The sequence below is a fragment of the Neodiprion virginianus genome, chromosome 5 (genome assembly GCF_021901495.1).
Source record: "Neodiprion virginianus isolate iyNeoVirg1 chromosome 5, iyNeoVirg1.1, whole genome shotgun sequence".
Lineage (NCBI taxonomy): Eukaryota > Metazoa > Arthropoda > Insecta > Hymenoptera > Diprionidae > Neodiprion > Neodiprion virginianus.
The window spans coordinates 14,954,008-14,976,280 of record NC_060881.1 but is presented as its reverse complement, the minus strand read 5'-3'; the positions used below and the strand labels follow the sequence as shown (position 1 = coordinate 14,976,280).

The 22,273-nt window shown below is 39.3% G+C and overlaps 1 protein-coding gene and 1 long non-coding RNA gene across 2 annotated transcripts; both read right to left on the bottom strand.

Annotated features, from left to right (window-relative positions):
- Nucleotides 1–1,681: 1,681 nt before the first annotated feature.
- On the bottom strand, nucleotides 1,682–16,448 carry LOC124305746 (uncharacterized). The gene is made up of 4 exons (XR_006908439.1): nucleotides 16,439–16,448; nucleotides 6,051–6,071; nucleotides 3,783–3,787; nucleotides 1,682–1,858 (listed from the first exon to the last, which is right to left on the bottom strand). It is a non-coding gene; the product is annotated as an uncharacterized LOC124305746 (long non-coding RNA).
- Nucleotides 16,449–19,833: 3,385 nt separating this feature from the next.
- Nucleotides 19,834–20,575, bottom strand: LOC124305575 (TATA-box-binding protein-like). Its single transcript, XM_046765152.1, has 2 exons — nucleotides 20,048–20,575; nucleotides 19,834–19,926 (listed from the first exon to the last, which is right to left on the bottom strand). Exons 1-2 carry the CDS (start codon nucleotides 20,573–20,575, stop codon nucleotides 19,834–19,836), a joined length of 621 nt encoding a protein of 206 aa, XP_046621108.1.
- Nucleotides 20,576–22,273: the final 1,698 nt, after the last annotated feature.

Below are 22,273 nucleotides of genomic sequence, written 5' to 3'. Positions count from 1 at the left end.
GCAGGCACACAACACACACGTACAAACATAGGCACACATTCAACTCTCAGAACAGAGGTAGTGAACTATACAGTGAGACTACGAAGCATCGCACAAAGAGGAGACCCCAAGTATAGGATACGCTGTGTAATGTATTCCATCTCATTCTTTTGCACGTTCAATCCTGCAGATATATATGTTTGTCTTTTTCTATAACGCCTCAAGTTTTCGTGTTACACTTCATTTCACTCCTCATAAAATTTCCGTACCGGGCTTTACTCAAATCGTTTCTTAAGGAGTAAACTCCAAAAATGTATTATTGAAGATAGTTTTAAGAGTATCCTTACGATTTTTGGTAGGTGGGGGTTTTTAGGGTCGCTGATTACGAATCCGGTCTCAGATTTACAAAATAAAAAATAGCGGACACAATATGGCGGCTGTACACATCGAATGACCGATTTTATTACTACAAAACAATTTCGATTGATTTGGTTGTATGGGAAAAAGAGTTTTCGGGGTCGCTGATTACAAATCCGCTTTCAGATTTGCAAAATTCAAAATCACAGATCTAGTATGGCAAACCAGTCTGGCACCCAGATATAAAATACAACAAAATCCACCAATTTTTTGAGAAAATTAGTTTTCACTGATTGAGTGATGAGAAGCCACAAAGAACCATTGGACTAATGAAAACTCTTTACTAAATAATAATAATACATATATTAGGCTGATTCAAAAAAAACGGCTAATTTTTTTTTTTCAAAATCCTCACATCAAAACTTCCGAGAAGGTGTGAAAAAACGCCTGTAAAAAGCAGAGCCCTTAATATTATTATTAAGAGGTCGCGCATCGCGAATTTCTATTTCCCGTTTAAATAACACAGGAATAAATTTTTTAAAATTTTGCAATTTCGTATTTTTGCAACGGCTCATTGAATTAGCGGACCAAAGCACATTTTTGTAGGAAATTTGACGCTCTACAAAAAAAGTCCTCACAAAGTTTTCGATAGTCACACTCCTTCAAAAGTTATTCGAGGTCAAAGTTGAACTTACAAAAAAATTCAATGTTTTTTTTTTTTCGATGATACTATGAATCTTTTCTCATTTTTGTTATAAAGAGGATAGATTTCGGAACAATTACATTTTTAAATAGTCAAGTGCATCAGTTATGGATTCTCCATGATAACATGTTTATTATTTAACATCGCATTTTTGTAAGGTAACTTTATATTGACTCGATGAGAAAATTAATGATTGAAAAAGCCCAATTAGAGTAAGATATATTTATTAAATATATCTTTATAATAAAATAATGAGAAAAGATTCATAGTATCATCGAAAAAAAAAAATCACTGAATTTTTTTGTAAGTTCAACTTTGACCTCAAATAACTTTTGAAGGAGTGTGACTATCAAAAACTTTGTTAGGACTTTTTTTGTAGAGCGTCAAATTTCCTACAAAAATGTGCTTTGGTCCGCTAATTCAATGAGCCGTTGCAAAAATACGAAATTGCAAAATTTTAAAAAATTTATTCCTGTGTTATTTAAACGGGAAATAGAAATTCCCGATGCGCGACCTCTTAATAATAATATTAAGGGCTCTGCTTTTTACAGGCGTCTTTTCGCACCTTCTCGGAAGTTTTTATGTGAGGATTTTGAAAAAAAAAAAAATTAGCCGTTTTTTTTGAATCAGCCTAATATATACATATATATTAGGGTGGTCCTTATTTTGGGTAAGTCGGAATTTCAAACCTCTCACCCCTTGCATATCTCCCATTTGCCAAAAAAAAAATGTGTGCAAAGTTTAAGCCCAATCGGACAACGTTTACCCGTGGCCCAAGAGGGTCAAAGTTTAATATTGGAGTCAAATGGTAAAAACGAGCTTAAAGGCCTTTATTTAAGTAGACCAGCGAAAAAAAATCATAGCAGGCTATAATCCACAAGATTTCTAACTAAATTCACAACTAATCGAATGTACTGATACCGAGTTCCGCCAAAAATTTCTATGTCGAGTTGTAGATGTACGTATTTGTAGATGTACGTATGTTGTAGAATCTACGTATTTACATCTACAACTCGACATAGAAATTTTTGGCGGAACTCGGTATCAGTACATTCAATTAGTTGTGAATTTAGTTAGAAATCTTGTGGATTATAGCCTGCTACGATTTTTTTTCGCTGGTCTACTTAAATAAAGGCCTTTAAGCTCGTTTTTACCATTTGACTCCAATATTAAACTTTGACCCTCTTGGGCCACGGGTAAACGTTGTCCGATTGGGCTTAAACTTTGCACACATTTTTTTTTTTTGGCAAATGGGAGGTATGCAAGGGGTGAGAGGTTTGAAATTCCGACTAACCCAAAATAAGGACTACCCTAATATATATATATGTACTTTTCATGACAGTGTAGAACCTAAAAAGGGTACGCCTAATTATTATAAATCATACGAAGTGTGACCTCTAGTGGACCGACTCAGTGAATCGTTCAAAAATTGCTGGAAACCGAGCAATGATTAACCCACAACTATTAACTTTTTCTCTCGTCAAACGACATCCGTATTAGATTCGCCATCTTAAATTTCCAAATTTTGAGTGCATATTCGTAATAAGTGACTGCAAAAACCCTTGAGTACCAACTTTCGCTCTCGTCAAACGACTTCTGCGTTTTGGTCCGCCATTTTGGATCCGCTATCTTGAATTTCTAACTTTTGAGTGCGGGTTCGTGATCAGCGACCCTGAAAACCCCCGGAAACCAACTTTCGCTCTCGTCAAACGAGTTTTGGCACGTTTGGTCCGCCATATTGAATCCGCCATCTTGAATTTTCAAATTTTGAGTGCAGATTCGTAACCAGCGACCTCAAAGACCCTCGAGTACAAAATTCAAGTCGATAGTCAGTAAGGAAAAATGTGTGCCGCTAAGGGTTAATATAAGTAATATAAAATATTATACATATAAATATAAAATATATTAAATCAATTAATCAAAAATAATAAAAACACTAAATAAAAGATCTAGCTGTTCGTATTTAAAATGTATATCATTCATAAATGTAAACGATAAGCTTACCAATTAACCGCATTCATGTGTTTTTCGGATTCTTCTTCATTATCATCTAAATCAATTTCTTCCATGTTTTCAAATATTTTGACGTGATAACGTCACGTCTTATAAATTCATACGCAGGCACACAACACACACGTACAAACATAGGCACACATTCAACTCTCAGACCAGAGGTAGTGAACTATACAGTGAGACTACGAAACACCGCACAAAGAGGAAACCCCGAGTATAGGATACGCTGTGTAATGTATTCCATCTCATTCTTTTGCACGTTCAATCCTGCAGATATATATGTTTGTCTTTTTCTATAACGCGTCAAGTTTTCGTGTTACACTTGATTTTACTCTTCATATAATTTCCGTACCGGGCCCCATAACTCAAATCGTTTCTTAAGGAGTAAACTCCAAAAAGATTCAGTCAGGAGAAAGTGAAGACGCAGGCAAAACAAGAAAAACAGTAAGAAAATGGAAGCAAAAGAGAAAAATAGGTAGCAGCATAAGACGATGAAGAGGAAATACAGCAAAACGTATGGAAATTCGAACAATCATGATATGTAACTGGATGTTCAAATCCATAAATCACTTCCACTAAGTATTTTATTATTCAGAAAAAGAGAAACAGTAAGAAAATGGAAGCAAGAGAGAAAAATAGGTAACAGCATAAGACGATAAAGAGGAAATACAGCACAACGTATGGAAATTTGTATCCTCCACACGATAGAGAAGGATAGAAGATTGTGAACGGATCCTAGTCGGGTCTGTCGTAAATGAAGTCGGTTTGTGACTCGATGCCCAAAATTTTTCTAAGTCCAAATTATCGAGAATTTCGGAACTTGTCCGGTTTCTATTCCCGCGTCCCGATTATCCTCAATTTCAAAGTCCAGATTGTCGAGTCTGCCGGAACGTATCCGGTTTCTGTTTCCGCGTCTCGATTATTTTCAATTTTTTAGTCCAGATTGTCGAATCTGTCGGAATGTGTCCGGTTTCCATTCCCGCGACTCGATTATCCTCAATTTCGAAGTCCAGATTATCGAGTCTGTCGGAACGTGTCCGGTTTCCATTCCCGCGTCTCGATTATCCTCAATTCTCAAAGTCCAGATAGTCGAGTCTGTCGAAACGTGTCCGGTTTCCATTCTCGCGTCTCGATTATCCTCAATTCTCAAAGTCCAGATAGTCAAGTCTTCGGAACGTGTCGGGTCGGTGTAACGTGGATTGAGGGAATTAGTCGTTAATTAACACACATTATTATCAAAAAGATCAGATCATACGTTTATTATCGTTATACTAGGCTTGTCACAATAAGTATCGGTGTCATTCATTAAATCTACATATGTCTATGCACAAGAACCAAGTGGTATATAATAATGTTTTAAGAAACAATAAACAACAGTCAATATATAACGACACCGCACATACTTCTGTCATCAATACCAACCGTAAACAGGTCGAGTCAAAGATGCTCTCTTACAGATACGCGAATCATTACATCTATTTATTCTACAAGATTGCGTAAACATTCGCCTTTGAAATGGCCGCACGAATGTTAACCCCGTACGCATGGAGACTTTACTCTAGTCTCCATGCCCGTACGCTTAACGTACACCACGTACCGTGTAACCGCCATTTTGTGCCTTTACCGGGCGCGGTACATACGTACAGCAGGCTCTCTGGCCACGGTTCGCAAGTAGCCCGTTTGAGGCGTGGCGATCGAAACACGAGCGGCTGTGTCTAGCTAGAACATACTTCGCGTCATTTCGCGTGCGTCTGCGGTAGTGGCCGCTTACATACCACGGTGATTTTGCAGAAAATTGCGAGTGTTGGTAGAAAAACTTGATCAATCGTTCTGTAAACCGGTGCAGGCGGGTTATTTACGGTGTATTTGTCACGCTGGCATCACGCCGGCCGTTGCAAAGGCTTATTATCGAGATTTGTACGGTACAGCGTGGCGTGGTATAACGTGTGGGCGACGCGGCGGTTATTATTTTGGTTTCGGTGTGATTTGTAATTGAACATAAAAAAACGGTTTGGATTGTTAACAAGCTGAGAGGTGTATGCGCGCAATACGATAAAGTATATCAGCAATCAGCAGGATTCGTTTTCGGGTACGCGCAGCGTGGGTATATACATATACATCACAAGATGGCCAACGACGATCAGTCAACAAGGACGGTACAAAAGGCGGTCGAGCGTGCCGTTACAGGCGTTGTGACGTTATTCAGAACAATGCTGGACGCGTCGGTACAGGAAATACGCGAAAGTGTCGCCGAAGATTATAAACAATATGCGTGTTCAGGATTTTTTCAAGTGATGATTTTGATACGAGTTTAATGATTAAAGTTCAACATATTTGATTTGATTATTCGTAACGTCGAGTTGTTTGTTGTTTGAAATGCCTGTACGGCGATACTCTTAGTTTGATGTGAAATGTTGCAAATCATATGGTAATCAAAAGACAGCTGATAATGATATTGGAGAAATATATTATGTCATTGTAGTTTCAATCAGATCTTTATAATTACGTTCAGTACTAATATCCGTACAAATCGACCTTATATGACATTTTATATATGTGCTAGATGTCGCTAGCGTTTCGACTGAGCCGCATGGAGGGGAGTGGTCGCTGCTGAAGCAAGGATGAGACTTGTAGTATTTTGAATTTACTGTATGCCTTATCATTTATTTATTTACATATATACTGTAACGTGTCATTTTTACTGCGCGTTCCAAACGGCTCCCCGAACCCTAGACGGAACCCAAAATTAGGAAGCCCGCGGATCACACCGCGGCTCATTTCGAAAAAGAGCGCCAGGACAACGGTCACGCATCCGAGACTCTGAGAGGGGACCATTGTCGGTCTAGCGAATACGACTTTTCATGATTTTTGTTTATTTTTTTTTTTTAGTGGCGAGTAAATGCGGCCTCAGACAGGGGATCGGCAGCAAATTCGAACGACGTTACCGGATGGCAATCGCGGCGGATCGCGACGAAAGGAGGGCCTCGCACGAGGCTACGGAGAGAGCGTCAACGGATAGCTCTGCCGCGAGGGAACCCCAGGCGGACGAGATTCCCGTTGGTGGCCGGCGAGTCGTAGCCCCCTCCCCGTCCCCCAACTGACGACAGGCACCCTTGCGAAGTCGTCACCACGCCACTGTCGAGCTACGGGGTACCAGAGACTGGCCAGCCAATCAACACCCTGCGACAGCGGGATTCAATGATAGCGATAAGCTAGGCTGTAAGAATCTCGTAACGAGAACCCCAATTAGATCGGGAGAATTTTGACTACGGATAGCGCCTATGTTCGAGGCATGTTCGAATTGCGGCTCCGATTTGCAGAGCTCGTCACTTGAGTCCTGGCAACGTTTCGCGGTGGTCACGATTAAGTAAATTGAAAGTTAGAAAATTGTGTGTGACATGGCAGAAACCGGGGTCGGAGAATTTCTTGTGTGGATGCGAAATGGTAAGCGCTTGTAATTCTTTGCGAACATATTTCGAGCACAAGTTAGATTGGCGCACTGGTAAACGGTCGGCCCACTTGCTTATTGAGTTAGAGTAGCGCTCGAAATTTGTTTGCCGATCTCCTTGATGATGACCGTAGCCTGAGTTTCCGCGATAACGCGTAGAGTCAAGTTGATCCCTGTAAAGTCTCGCGTAGAGTCACGGTTTCGAGTGGGGGACAATTTCGGTTCGAAATTGAGTGTGGCCAAATTCCGCTGCACGGGGTCTCGTCGAGTCTGCGTATGTAAAAAGGATCACCTCTCGTGTGGGTCGCGTATCACTGTGCGTAGATGCTCGGTTTAGCGGGACGGGTTGCGAACTTTTTGGAAATAGTGACTACGACTGGAGCTCGGATGCGTCACAATACGCTACACGCAAGCACGAAAAGGAAAGCTTCCTAGATTTATTAATTTGGTCGCGATTAGCGCGTCGAGTCACGTCCTTTTGGTTTAATTTATGAATTATTGTGTATCAGTAAGGTGGCGACTAGTGCACGTAGGAGTAAGACATCACCTAGATTTAATAACGATCGCGGTTAGCGCGTCGATTATGATCTCGATTACGTTTTTGTCTAGCGGTTTATGGTTAAGTGACGATTAGCGTCGTAGTTAGTAGAGGACGATCGCGGGCAGCGCATCGAGTCAAAATTTTGTTTTAGGTTTTTGTGAGTTAGAGTATTATTAAGACAGCGACTAGCGCACGTAGGCTGTAGAGGTCTTCTAGATCTATTCATTTTTTTTTATTTCGTTTGTTCTTTCTTTTTTTTTTGTTACATCTAAGCATTTGTATTTAGAATCGCGAAGAACGACTTTCGCAGTATTATTATTATTTTCATTTTTTTGTATTATCGCTGGCTAGAAATATATTATTGGAATTTTATAGTGATTTGGCCAAACCACGTGTTGGCGTATGTGTGTTACATCTCTCTCTACCCAAAAATTACCCCTCCCCTCTCCGCAGTACTGAGCTATCGAGTATATGGTCGCGGTATATCGCATTACCGATTTCGAGGCGTGTTAATCACGCCAGGCGCCCAACAAATTTCGCGATATTGTTTTAGGTCCAGGGTACATCGTGGACGCCGATTTATTGTGCGTGCGGTAAGTTTTCGGTCATTTTCTCCGAGTGACCGAAGAGCGGGAAAAATTCACGTCACAGTACATATTGTATAATTAAGAATTTCCAGAAGTCGTGGACGCCATAAATGTTCATTGTTTCTTTCAAGTGGAGCTTTATAGCCTTCAGCAAAAGGATTTGTATAATTCAAAAAGTTGAACAGTATGTCCACACACCTTATAAACTGTTTAATAGCCTCACAACCTTGAAATTCGGATAACCCGAGATGTAAACAAAATTCCAAAGAATCAGCTACACTTTGACTTGGCGTTTGAGCAGCTAATCTGACTTTCATTTACATCTTAAAGTATTGTACATGACTGTGTTACAATTTGTTACCTGCTCTCAAGCCCCCAGTCTCTTGTAAATGTGCAAGCTCTGCGATAAATCTCCACCTAATTTTATTTCCAGCTTCATCATATAGAATCTTAAAGTCACCTAGGCAATTCCTGATTAACTTAAGCATATGACAAGCGTCAAAAATTACGTGTGTCCGATGTTCACACACGGGTTGCGGAAAGTAATGCTGTGGATGAGGCTTTTTGAAACTAGCACCTAACAATCGCACCAAGGCAAAGTGTTCACTAGTACCATCTGAAATCAGGTATACAACGTGAACGTTAGTTTTATGCAATTTTATCAATGCATCAGTGACCAACGTGTACAATGTTTCTGATCCGATACGATTCAGGAGAAAATACCCAGTTGATAATTTCCAACGATTATCAATAGCAACTAACAACAAAACAAAGACATTTCTGGCTTCTTTTATCAGATCATCATTCGACTGCAAAATAGTACCAAAATTCAAATGACCTCTAAAAGTCCCATCTCTGTTTCACTGAATGCCTTATTTTAGTCCCATTTCATCGAGTATCAGACCACAGAATACCTTTTTGTTATTAGTTCTTTCATTTTCTACTCTTATTTTCAAAGTGGCAAAACTTTCCGCCGTAAAGCCAAATTTACAGTAAATGCTTTGATACCAGTACTGTAACACACGAGGATCAGGCAGAGCTAATCTAAATTTTTTTCTCACAAAATTATAAGCCTCTGCCGAAAAGGAATGAATTGTCGAAGTGAAAGAACGAAGTTCAGGCGGATACTTTTTTCTTGTTATACGTAATTCACCATTTTTAGCAGCACGTCCAATTAGTTCCGAAACACCTTCGTCCGGTATTGATTCCAAGGAACTAATACATTTTCAGATACCAATCTTTCATTTCCAAGTTCGGTAATGCTGTCATGCAAAGATGTTACTCGTTTTTTTAAGCGACCCATGTATTCTCTCAGTTTGATAAGTTTTTTTTCACAAACAGAACATCCTTGATTTGAAGCAGTTTCTTTCTAGTTGTCCTCGGAGTATCTGTGTAGTGATGATCATGTGAAACGGCCTTCGAACTTCTCGGCGTATCAATGCGTACGCTCGTTGGTGTTGACGGAGGACACAGGTTATCCCTAGAGCCAACTAGAAATAATTCTTGAATTGAATTAAGATTCGCATTTTCGCCATGGTTCTGCAACGAGTGGTATACTGAGCAATATTTTTACATACTATTACTCGACTGAGAAGGTTAGTACTCAAACTGAGACGATTACTATCAGTTTCTATGGCGTTGGCATTCTTGTCTGTTACATTTACGGAGACAACAAAATCTACGAGTTAAGTTTACTGAACAGAAGACAAACAAAAATCTGTAAACCTAACAATATTTAAAAATAATACAACGTCCTGAAAACAATGGCTTATTAATAACATGTACTTCGGTTGTATTTACTGTGGTAAACAATAGATCATCAAAATCATGTACTTTGGTTACATTTACTGTGGTAGGCCGATGCGATTTATCCTGAGATTCAGTCTGCTGCATCTTTTCACCTACAGATAAGTTACTAATAAAGAACAACAATGGAAATGCACAGAAATGTTCCAACAACGATTTTTCTATAACCGAGCAACTTATAATCTTTAGGTATTTAATCGCTTCGACGGCATTGACACAACGGTGCGTCAAGATATCTACGTGTCTTTATGTACGCTGAGTTTTCTCCGACCTAGAAGGAGTTAATGTGTGCATAAATTTTAGTCTTTTGTTTCTCAACTTTCTCTTATTATCATGTTACTACAAGCGTTATAATTAATCTTCAGTAATTTCCCTGGTTTTCTATAACTTTCTGCCACCGTTCTGGTAACTGTGAGATTCTTTGACGGAAAAAAGACATCGGCTTTGAAGTCATGAAATCGTCGAGCCATTCTCGTATTTCTTCGATATGACGAAAGCTCTGTCTAGTTAGAGCATGCTGCATCGATATGAATAGATGAAAATCGGAAGGTGATAAGTCTGGTGAGTAAGCCGCGTGCGGGATGACTTCCCAACTCAAGTCAAAGATGATTTGTTCAGTGGTCGGAGCAACATGCGACTTCGCATTATCGTGCAGCAGAATGACTTTACGACTGCCTTTACCAGTAATTGGTCTGGTTTCTTCAATTTTTTCGGCCAAATCATTTATTTGATGTAAATAGCGTTCGGCATTGATAGTTTGACCCGCTTCAAGAAGCTCGTAATGGATTACTCACATCAAAACTGGTCACTCACATCAAAATCACCGTCTCTAAAACAACGAAACCAGAATTTACACGTACTGTGAGATACAGTACCTTTACCAAGAATTGAACAGATTGATTCGCATGCTTTGGCAGCACGTTTTTCTTGCTCGAACTAATACCGAATGCAGTGTCGAATATAGAGCTTCTCGTTACTCATCGTATTCACTGGTTTTTTTTTAGGTTATGTACACCATCCGACCCTAACATATGGCGATATATAGAGTTCGATAGCAACCTAATGAATACACAATCAGGCGCGAAATACAACAAAATTTTAATAATTATATCAGAACGCTGAAAAAAGACTTAAACTTATGCACACACCTAATAGTTTCATATTTTACCAAATAAAGTTGGGATACTGCCTTTTCGTAGAGTTATATAATTTTTACTTGTCTTCTGAAAGTAGGAGGGTTCAAAGTGGTCGGAACATAAAAAGCTATCACCAAATCAAAAACATTTGAAACGTAAAAATAGCCGTCAAGTACCATAATTACATTATAATGAAAAACATATCGTCAATCTTTGCTGTGAAATCAGGAAAAATGTCAAGCACGACCGCCCCGCACATACACGTCGTGAAGTCGGACCTCGCTTTTCGTGTAGATATCGAAACAACATTCCAAGAGCTACGTACTTGGCAGGCACATTTTTTCTATTCCTCCGGTGCTCTTTCCTTACGCCTTTGTGGCTTGAACGAAATTGTACAAGCGATGATAATATTATTAGCTCTGAATCGAATAATTCGGTCTTCTCATAAATTTTAGATATGGTCAAATGTTTTTTTCCATAGTATATGATTAGTAAAAGCCATTGATAATATTTTGACGTTAAAAAAATCATTATTATGTTAAATAACAATACATTGAAAAGCACGCAAATTTAAATTTTATCACGTGATGTCGAAACGCCACGCCATTGGTTTGACGTCGATGTTGTTGCCGACTTCGCGGGCTCATATTCACCAAGTGTTTACACGTTCGAGGTGTCAGTCAGAACACAATTTATTATTTTCTTGGCTCATAATCGTAGAAAATGGCAAATCGTCTTGAATCTGGTTTCGTGAAAGCCGATTCTCAGAATTTATCATAATTTATGGTGTGTGAATATATCAGGAACAGTGATCAATTCAATGCTGCCGAAATTCGCAACGCAAAGGCTGCAATGTAAGTAACCTTCATTCATGCAAAGCTTCATAATTTTAGTTGTATCTCATAGGAAAACAACTCTATTGAACGAAAACACTTAATATTTAACTATTTATTAGGTCAAGCCGAGAAAAGTATGGCGATCAAGCTATAGGTTATGTCTGTCTCCAAAGGGATCGACATATTTGTAAAGTAAAATGCAGAGTGCATCCTGAGCACCGAGTGAGAAACCAAGGGTATTCTGTTACACTAACTGTGAACGAAGAGGAAGAAAAAATTATGAATGTGGAATGTCACGATTGCGCAACAGCAAGTGGTAAATAAGACAATCTATCTAAATACAAATAATCAAAAGTTCCCGATATACGTGGTAAAATCCATTAATGGAAAAAAATAACCCACAAGTGCGCAGAGAATGAAATGCTATCAATATTGAGATTGATGATTATTTTTTTGCTTCAAAGCACTGTAACAATCAACTTCTTGATGAAAAGTGCTATCGCTGCGTCAATATCATAAACCTCAATATTGATAGTTAATTGTGCAGTAAACCAAATAGTACGATCATATTAAGATTCACGATTTATATATATATATATTGTAACGTACTTTGACGTTACGGAAAATAAATATGGATCCGCGAGTTTAATTATCAAGTCAAAAGAAATCAAGAGCGTGAATAAAATGTTGTGGAAATGCTTTGATGCAAGATATGTGTTTCTCGTTTAAAGTCTGAAACAAGACTGTATTTACAATAATGTTGGTTGACGCAGCAACCTTATTCTTTTGAAAGACATAAGAGGTTTATAAACGTCTTTTATCTATGCTGACTACTAGATCATTAAAGAGGTGGCAAAACGGGTGATTTCACCCTTTGTAACACTACTCCCCCCCCCCCCCGAGGAAAAGAGTCGTCCCGACTCGGGAAAGATAATACAATTATAAAAGTGATCTAGCAATCAGTGCTGAAAGGTGAGTTGGAGCTGTGGCTCTAAAAATTTAAGAACTCCCTTTTTTACTATCTGGCATTTGCCCACAGTCTCAAGGTAAACCACAGAAAACCTTGAGCAGATAGTTGAGCGTTAAATAATTTCAAAAATTTATGTGCCCTGTTTTTACAAAGGTAAGTGTTATCTAGTGTCATGATTCTTCATGAATTTGAGGACATCAAAATCATCCGGATCGTCGTCGAAAAGAAAATTCATTCCTCTTCAGGGAAAATAGTCCGGTGAATCAAACACATGAGTTCGACGAGGCGGGAAACCATAAATGGAAGAACTCTGGGTCCTAGGCAACGTAAAGGCTGATTCCCTCTGAGAACCGGCACAGGAAACAGGAAAAAGGAATGGGTGACTGAATCCAAGACTTCTTCAGAAACAGCACACCCTAGAGTTTGGAGGACAAATGTGAGTGGTGGTATAACAATTCAAATTCACTAAGTGAATTTGGGAGAATACACGAATAAAATAAATTAAATATGTATTCAAAAGAAAAGAAACGATCTTATCTCAATCATTTTTGCGTCCTTCTTCAAAATAAGACCACCAGTCATCTTCAGGAATCGGGGAAAGATTGGATAGTTAAAGGCTGTGTCAAGTAACCTGAAAAGTACTCACAAAAACTGACACTTAAGGTTAATAAAATGTTTAGGAAAGAAGTTCGTGACCAGGAGGTAGATTGAAAATGAAGGTTTGTCGAAATTCCGGTCAGGAAGAAGAAAGTTTAATACTTTGAAAGACGTGAAAATAAAAATCGACGTTTCGGCCGGGCCCTGCCGACCATCCTCAGGAATAATTTCTATAATAATTAACAAAAACAGGATGCTTCAACACAACAATTCTAAATTGAGAGCATGGAAATATGTTCAAACGAATATTTGTTGTTGTACAAATTAGGTGAAAAATTGAAGAGTTGCAAGAAACTGTCAGAGTGACAGTTTTAGGTTAAGTGTCAAATTTTAAAGAGAGGTTAATCAGAGGAAAAATTGGTTGATGAGAAATGAAATATGTCAGAAAAATGCTTAATAATAATGTGGGAATTAGAATTGGGAAAAGATCAGTTAAATTTGAAAAGATTACTCACAAAAAATGACGACCAGTACATGCTTAGGTGTTGTTAGTAGTACAGCATTTCGGACGGAAGTGAAGGTTAGCGGGAATCGATCCGTAAATCTATGTTGATCACGTGTGATCTTGATCTATGTTCGAAAGTCATGGAATTCAAAGGCAGGTGACCAATCGGAGTAAGGGGCGCCACGATTTGAGAACACGATTATGTAAACTAGAGAATGTTGGAGTATAAGTGGCTAAGATGTTTAATATCTGTACGTTTGTTAACAGAGTTCCTTTTGTTCTTAAAGATATGAATCATTTCTTTGATGATACGTTTATACCAGTTCGGTTCTGTAGCTAGGGTTATAGAGTTGTTGAAATCGAAATTGTGACCCAGGGTCAAGGAGTGATCTGCTAAAGCGCATCTGTCAGTGACATGGCATTTGATATTAGAACGATGGCCAGAAATTCTATTTTTTAGGTGTTGTGACGTTTGTCCAATATAACTCATGCTACAGTCTCGACATGGTATTTTATATACACAGTTAATTTTCTCTAAATTAAGAGTTACAGATTTAAGATGAGAAAACAGAGACAGTTTGGTAGTATTAGATATTTTAAAAGTAATTTCAATTCCCTCGTCATTCAGAATTTTTTTGATTTGGCTAGATAGATTTTCAATATACGGTATAGAGATAGAGTTTTTAAATTTATCCTTAACATCAGTTGGATTGTTGGAGTCTAAATTCCAATCAATCGAGTTGTACATTTTATCTACTCTATACTTTTTGATATCATTAATGAATTTTATAGGGTAGCCATTGGAAATGAGAGTTGTTTCTACAAGTTTTAAATTCTTTTTAAGGAATTGAGGGTTGAAGATTCTAAGGCAGCGATCGAATAAGGATATGGCGACAGATTTTTTATGTTTAATGGGATGATGTGAGTTGAAATGAATGTATCTCCCAGACCAGGTTGGTTTATGGTGCCAATCTAAAATTATGGTGTCATTGTGGTTAATCACCATAGTGTCTAGAAAACTGATTTTACCATCTTTTTCCAACTCAAAGGTGAATTGAATACGTGGGTGAAAGTTGTTAAACTTATTAAGAAGGAGTTGTAGGTTTTCGTTCTTGACACACGTTATAATATCGTCGACGTACCGATAGTAAAAAGGTAGGCTGAAGGGAAGATTTGAAATGATTTTTTTTTCAAAATGTTCGAGTACCAGATTCGCTACTACTGGGCTAATTGGTGAGCCCATTGCTACGCCAAAAATTTGTTGGTAGAATTTATCTTTGTAGGCGAAATAGCATGAATCTAAACAAAGTTTGGTGGCGGCTAGGAATTCTTTTTTATTAATGTTGGTGTGAGATTTCAAATTGGGCCAGTTTTTACTGATGATCGATACTGCTAGTTAATAAAATGTGAAAATCAAGCAATCGCTCATCGACCTCGAAAATAATCGTGGCTCTTTTCACATTAATAAACCAAAGCCTATCCGACACAAAACTCGATTCCGAAGAAGTTTCTAGAAAAACTTGGTCGGCTATAGCTTCTGCATTTATAACCAAAACAGGAGCCGATAAAGAAGAAAAGGTTTGATTTACTAGCCAATCCTCATAAACCTCATGAATAGTTCTGAGTAGCTCTAAAGAAATGCTCGATTCCTTCTCACGAGAACGGGAACTAACTCGAGCAAAAGAAGTTTCTGGGGAAACTCGCAAATAAACAATCAAATCTACTCTGAGCTCAGACGAGCGAATGAGAAGATCAAAATTTTTCATCAATAAATGAGATTCGAAGTCGCGAAAATTACCTAACCTTCGACGAGCTTCTACAAAACAATTGCTACTGAATAACGATCTTTCCATCACCTTTACAGGTAATGAAGTTGTCTCGAGATGTCTATCTAACATAACCATTTAAGCGAAATGCTTAAAATAATAGCAATAACGATCGGGGTCCTGATACATCAAATCTAAAAGATTAATTCCAGCTACCTCTCGATATTCCTCAAGAGGTTCTAAAAGTGTACAGACCTGGCGATCTGCTAAAAACCTCTTGGTGAAAGTTGTTTTTCCGCATCCGATATTTCATTCAATAATAATCGTAAGCGGTCGAGTTTTACTCAAATGAATTCCAAAAGGCAAATTCTTCTCCCAATCGATGACCGACTGTAAAGAAGGCCAAACCGATCACAGTCGTCAAGGGTGTTCGTTTGAAGATCTAACCTCGAAGGATGTTCCTGGTCTTGGAGAGACTGTTCCAGGTTGATCTTCCTCAAATGGAGCAAGACGATCCAAGTGAACCACTTTCTGACGCGAATGAGGAGATCTTCGGATTCTATAAACAACATCATTTATCCGGTTAACCACTAAGTAAGGGCCTTCCCAATTTCTTTGTAGTTTTGGACATCGTCCTTTCTGTCTTCGGGGTTGAAAGAGCCAGACAGAATCTCCAGAATTAAATTTTACATCTCTGGCTCGAATATCATAGCGAGTTTTTAATTTATCTGAAGCCATAGAAATTTTATTCCTAGCAAAGTGATGAATTTCTTCTAAACGTTGTTGTAATGAAAAGGCATGATCTGTTTGATGCTGTCTTTGCACAGGAACAGGGCCTTTCTCTAAATCTGACGGAAGTCGAAGATTTCTTCCAGTAAGCATGAGGGCTGGCGTCTGCTTCGTCGTCTCATGAATCGCAGATCTGTAAGATAAGAGGAAGAAAGGGATCCAGGAGTCCCAGTCTCTCTGATTCTGCTCTACGAAGGACGACAAATACTGTAGCAAGGTTCGATTCAGACGCTCTATCATGCCGGTAGATTGCGGATGCAAAGGAGTCGTACGAGTTTTTCTAACCCCTAAGATCTGAGTAACCTTTCTCATTAAGGTTGACTTAAAATTTCGGCCTTGATCAGTCTGAAGTTCTATAGGAACTCCGTGTCTACAAATAAACTCTTTAACGAATGCCTGTGCTACAGTGGAGGCTTCTTGATCAGCGGAAGGAACCACTTCAGGCCACTTAGTAAAATAATCAGCAATAACCAAACCATATTTATTTCCAGAATTGGTTATCGGGAGATGTCCGAGAATGTTCATCGCTATCCTTTCAAATGAAGCTCCCACGTTGTAAATTTGAAGAGAGCTTTGTCCCTTCGCTCGAGGTCCTTTCTTTGCCGTGCAGATTCGACATCTTCGACACCAATCTTCAACGTCCATCCGGCAACGGGGCCAAAAGTAGAAGTTGCGAATTCTGCCCAGAGTTTTATTTGAAGCAAAATGGCCGCCTGCAGGAGAATCATGATAAAGAGCAAGAATCTCCGGAACTCGTGACCTGGGAACCAAAAGTTGCCACCTGATTTCTTTCAAGTCTGCAGATTCCCATTTTCGGTGTAAAATTCCATCAATTAAAAGGATAGAGTCCCATTGAGCCCAATAAAGTTTCAAATCTGGCTCGGCTAAAGATATATCCTGCCAGTCCGGGCGACTTTCTGCTTCTTTCGAAGACTTCACTTGATTCAAAGTGTCGTTCTCTTGTTGCGATTTTCTCCATTCCTCCTGGTTATTTTCGAAGGAAATCTTCCGTATTATGAGAGAGGGGTCACGGTTTTTCTCTAATCGTGCACACTGTTTACACTCTGGCATTTCCTCGCAGGGTCTTCAAGAGAGAGCATCGGCGTTTCTATGATGAATTCCTGCTCGATGACGAATGTCAAAATCGTACTGACCGAGCCTTTCTAACCATCTAGCTACCTGACCTTCGGGAGATTTGAACGAAAGTAGCCACCTGAGAGAAGCATGATCTGTACGTATCAAAAATCTCCTACCGTACAGACAATGGTGAAAATGTACTACGGTCTTGACAACAGCTAAAAGCTCTCCACGAGTGACACAATAATTCCTCTCAGTTTTACTCAAAACTGCTGAAATAGCTTATCACTCTCTCCTGACCTCCCTGAATTTGTGACAGAACCCCGCCTATTCCTGAAAGAGAGGCATCCGTATCTAAAATAAAAGGAAGTTCGACCTCTGGATAAGCTGAAATCGGCGAAGAAATAAGATTTTCTTTTAATTTCTTGAAAGCCTCTTCGCATTTCGGGGTCCAGTCAAAAGGAATCTTGATTCCGGTCAAGTGATGGAGAGATTTAGCTTTACTAGCGAAACCTTTTACAAGTCTTCTGTAATACGTACAAAGGCCTAAAAAGCTCTGAATTTGTTCTTTATTCTTAGGTGTCGGCCAAGAAGAAACCTCCTCTATTTTGGATGGGTCGGTCTTCACACCTTGTGCTGAGACGATATGTCCGAGGAAGCCTACTTCTTTCTGGAACAGATGGCATTTTTTCGGGCTCATTTTCAGGCCTGCTTGTTTCAGCCTAGTGAAAACTTGTCTGAGATTTTGAACTTCTTCTTCAAAGTTCTTGCCAAAAACGATTATATCGTCTAAATAGACGAGACAGATTTTGCCAGTGAGCCCATAGAGAACAGCCTCCATCATTCGTTCAAAGGTAGCCGGGGCATTACTTTAACCAAACGGCATAACCTTGAACTGCCATAATCCTCCTAAACCCGTAACAAAAGCTGTTTTTTCTTTATCTAGGGGATCCATTTCGACCTGCCAGTATCCGCTCTGAAGATCTATGGTGCTGAACCAAGTTGCACCAGCTATCAGGTCGAGTGTCTCGTCGATTCTGGGTAGAGGGTAAGAATCTTTCTCCGTTATATCGTTTAGCTTCCGTTAATCGATACAAAATCGTTTGGATCCGTCCTTTTTGTTAACAAGGACGATTGGTGAGGCCCAGGGACTAGACGATGGTTCAATCACATCGTTCTTTAGCATGTCTTCCACAAGCTTCTTCACCTCTTCTCGGGCGTTGAGAGCGAGTCTTCGTGGAGCTTGTTTCATTGGTGAACTCTCTCCGACGTCGATCTTGTGCTTGACAGAAGTACATCGGCCCTTATCACCACTATCTTTGGCGAAAGAATCTATAAATTCTAGCAACAGAGATTTAAACGATTCTACCTGAGCTGAATTCAACGAAATCGAAGATTTCTCAACAAGGCTCTGTAAATGTAAAGGGAAATGTTGTTGCAAATCATCCTCTGAAAGTTCTATTTCCCGAATTCTAAGAGGAGTCCAATAAATTCTATTTCTATTTGTACAAAGAGTTATTTGGCGATTGTTGGATGCTAGTGAATTTCTCTTAGTCGAGATAACACAGTTATGAGCTGTAAGAAAGTCTATTCCCAAAATACCTTCATCTTCTATATCTGCTATAAAAACCTTATGCGGAGAGTCGATACACCCAAAAAGGTTAATTTGGACAGTAACCTTTCTCAAAACCGGGGTCGTCTCTCCAGTGGCTGTTCGCAGAGAGAAAAAGGGAACAATCTGGTCATCGGATTTAAAGAGATCCGATCGAACTACGGTTACTTCCACGCCCGTGTCTATTACCCATAGACAATCGACGCCATTCACAGTACCGCGCGCGTAAAGGCCAGACTGTCGTAGACTTCTAATTAAAAACTATTTTCTAAGAGGGCTTTCACTTCTAACAATCTGCGATGATTTTCGCCCCGACAAATCATCTGGAATTAGTTTTTTGGGTGAGTTCCTGTTGAAGAACTAGACTGAGGATTTGCTTCCCCTATTTCTATATTTTTCTTACGCCTGTCATAAGAGTTTGGATTCGAGCCTTGCATCGGTTTTCCACTAATTTTTTCAATTAGGAAACAATGATTGGCGTCGTGGCCTGTTTTTTTACAAAATATACAAGTCAAGCCGGTTTGACTTGTCATGACCGCGTTCTTATCTACACGCTTGTTTTTCTGGTTTTGAAAAGAACCTCGATTTCTTGGTTTAAAATTACGATTGTTATTTTTATTTCTATAATTTTGAGGTTTCGGCTCCTCCGAGTGTTCAAAACTTCGTTTTTCTGAGGTGCTTTCTGACACCTCAATCCGACGAAGCTTGTTCAACCCAAAATATTGTTTCCTCATTGCCTCCACCTCAAGGGCTTTGGCCGTTGCCTCCCGCAGAGAAGTGAGACCCGATGTCCCAACGGCCATTTTAATTTCTGGATCATTAATTGCGTTTAAGAAAGCTTGTGTCGCTAATAAATTTCGAGACGGCTCGTGATCTGGCAAAGCTACACGAGAAAGCCGTTCAATATCTTGACTAAGAGACGCGAGGTCTTCGTCTCGTCCTTGTCTTCTAGTCTGTAATTGAGCTGTGTACAGTTTTGTCAAGTGGTCATTTCTGTATCTTAACTTAAGTGCGGAGCTAAGTTTTTCACAGTCGGAAATTTCTTCCTCAGACAATGCCGTTAAAATATTCAAAGCCGGCGTTCGAAGACAAGAGGCAAGGCTGTGGGCCTTTATGGCGGAGTCCCACTGGTTATGTTTAGCAATTGTATTAAACTGACGTTCATAATCTGCCCATGGAATCTTTCCATCGAAAATTGGCGGTTCTAAAGGATAAAAAGGTTTCTCGTTAATTTGAGAAGCAACCCCAGGAAATCTTGTATTATTTAATTGGCTTAAATGGGAATAACGAGGTTGAACATGAGGCAAAGGCTCGGAAAAGCCAACCTCATTATTAACTGTTACTCTACCAATTGGGGATTCATCTATTCCCCTACTAAAAGGCACAGACCTTGAGTCTCGTACATCCTGGAACTGTCCTGGATGTTGGACCTGTCGAACAGCGGGAACGGAAACAGGAGAGGGAACAGGAGAGGGAAGCGGAGTAACGACTCTGGAACCTCGTGTGGTGACAGCCGGTTCTCCTGAGCCATTCACCTGATGAACAGCCTGAAGAGCTGCCACAGTCGTCCGAAACAGTTCATGCAGACTGGTCTCGGATCGTTCTTGAGCTTCTCTATCAAGCCTGCGCTGTTCCAACTGAGAGGCAATTTCCCTTTCTCGTTGTTCCTGTTCTCTTTTTCGCTGCTCTTGTTGATCAAGAAGCAGCTGAAGAAGTTGCTGTTGTTGACGCTCAGCGGCCTCTTGTTGTTGAGACATGATCTTCAGCAGATCAATTTGAGAGATTGTCGAAGGAATTGGATGAGGGTCCGCTGAAGGTGATGGAATCGTTTCAGGGACCCGCGGATTCTCCATAATGCAAGGTTCTTCTCCGCCACTTTCCCTTTGACGTGAGCGCGTCAAACGACTGTTGCTCGTAGTTTATTTCACGCACTGAATTGTCTGAATTGAAAAGAAACTCAAGATCCCGCTTCTGACACCAATGTAACGTATTTTGACGTTACGGAAAATAAATATGGATCCGCGAGTTTAATTATCAAGTCAAAAGAAATCAAGAGCGTGAATAAAATGTTGCAAGAATGCTTTAATGCAAGATATGTGTTTCTCGTTTAAAGTCTGAAACAAGACTGTTTTTACAATAATGTTGGTTGACGCAGCAACCTTATTCTTTTGAAAGACATAAGAGGTTTATAAACGTCTTTTATCTATGCTGACTACTAGATCATTAAAGAGGGGGCAAAATGGTTGATTTTACCCCTTGTAACAATATATAGATATACCGGGACAATCTCTTGAAACTATACATACAACGCGCATGCGCTAAATAATTTAATCTCATTGGTCGGTGAAATCGCGCCGCGGTGATGTTTTCATCTGCTGAGCAAGGCGCCAACGTACACAAAATGAAACAAAAGCTGTAATTCTCTCGCGCGTAAAGCCGTGGATTGAGGTTATGCTACTGTTTATTTTTACGTAGCGTGAATTGTCTAAGAAGAATAGTATCGTTCAACAATACCCTGGTTGATTTCGGAAGATATTCAACCGACGCAATAAAGAATTTAACGGAAAAGCAAATATCAAATGATACACAAATTGGGTGTTATTTATTGAAAGAAGAAATCTGAAATTCAACGTGAAATGTCATTAACAAGTGGAAGTCTGGACAAACAGAGGTAGGTAAGTAGAAACAATGTTTATTGTGAACAGATTCTTTATTTACATAAAATTAAAAATAAATGAATGGTTGAGACCCAGTAGAAGGTATTTCCACAGTAGATTCGTTACGGTGCAGTGCTCCAGAAGTCAGTAATTAGTGCCGATGAACATAAAATAAATAAAAGAAATAAGTAACAAGGAATAAAGAAATTATTCATCTTAAACACGAAGCTTAGGAGGACAAAGAGTAGCAATTAACAGAAAACGTACCCGACGCAATACTCACAAAAACCCTCGCCGACATCATTGATTAGTTGAAAAAGTTTTTGTAGCTCCATTGTACAACAATCAATGTTCCGTTAACAAAGAGGGTTCACCAGATATCCAAGAATAAAAAGAGAAAAAGAACAACAGTTAATATTACAGTGTAAATCATGCTATTAATGAAAAATTAGGAAACAAAACAATAACTTACAAGACAATCGTCCGATAACACTGGGAGACCAATCTCCACTCTTCTGATCACCCCTCGTCTGGCCATTGGTTGCCTTTCAAAAAGTGCTGCCTATTTTTTTTGCCGTCAAAAATACCGAAAGATCCTGTTTGATAATAATAGCTTCTAATATTTTTAGGTACGAAATAATTCATTGTCAAAGCGGGACTAAATTTGTCAGGCATGGAAGCATGTAAGTAAATTTCCAATTACGTGATCTTTGACAATGACAATATTTTAACATGGATTCAATGATAAAATTCGTTTTTTTTTTTCAGCAGGCTCGAAGTTTAAACTTTAATTAACACGAGGAAAATTATGCCTTACCTGATGGTCAAAACGTTTAGGTGGCAAGGATCCTGGTTTCTCGAGCGGTGCAATCATTAGAACCATCGAACCTGGTT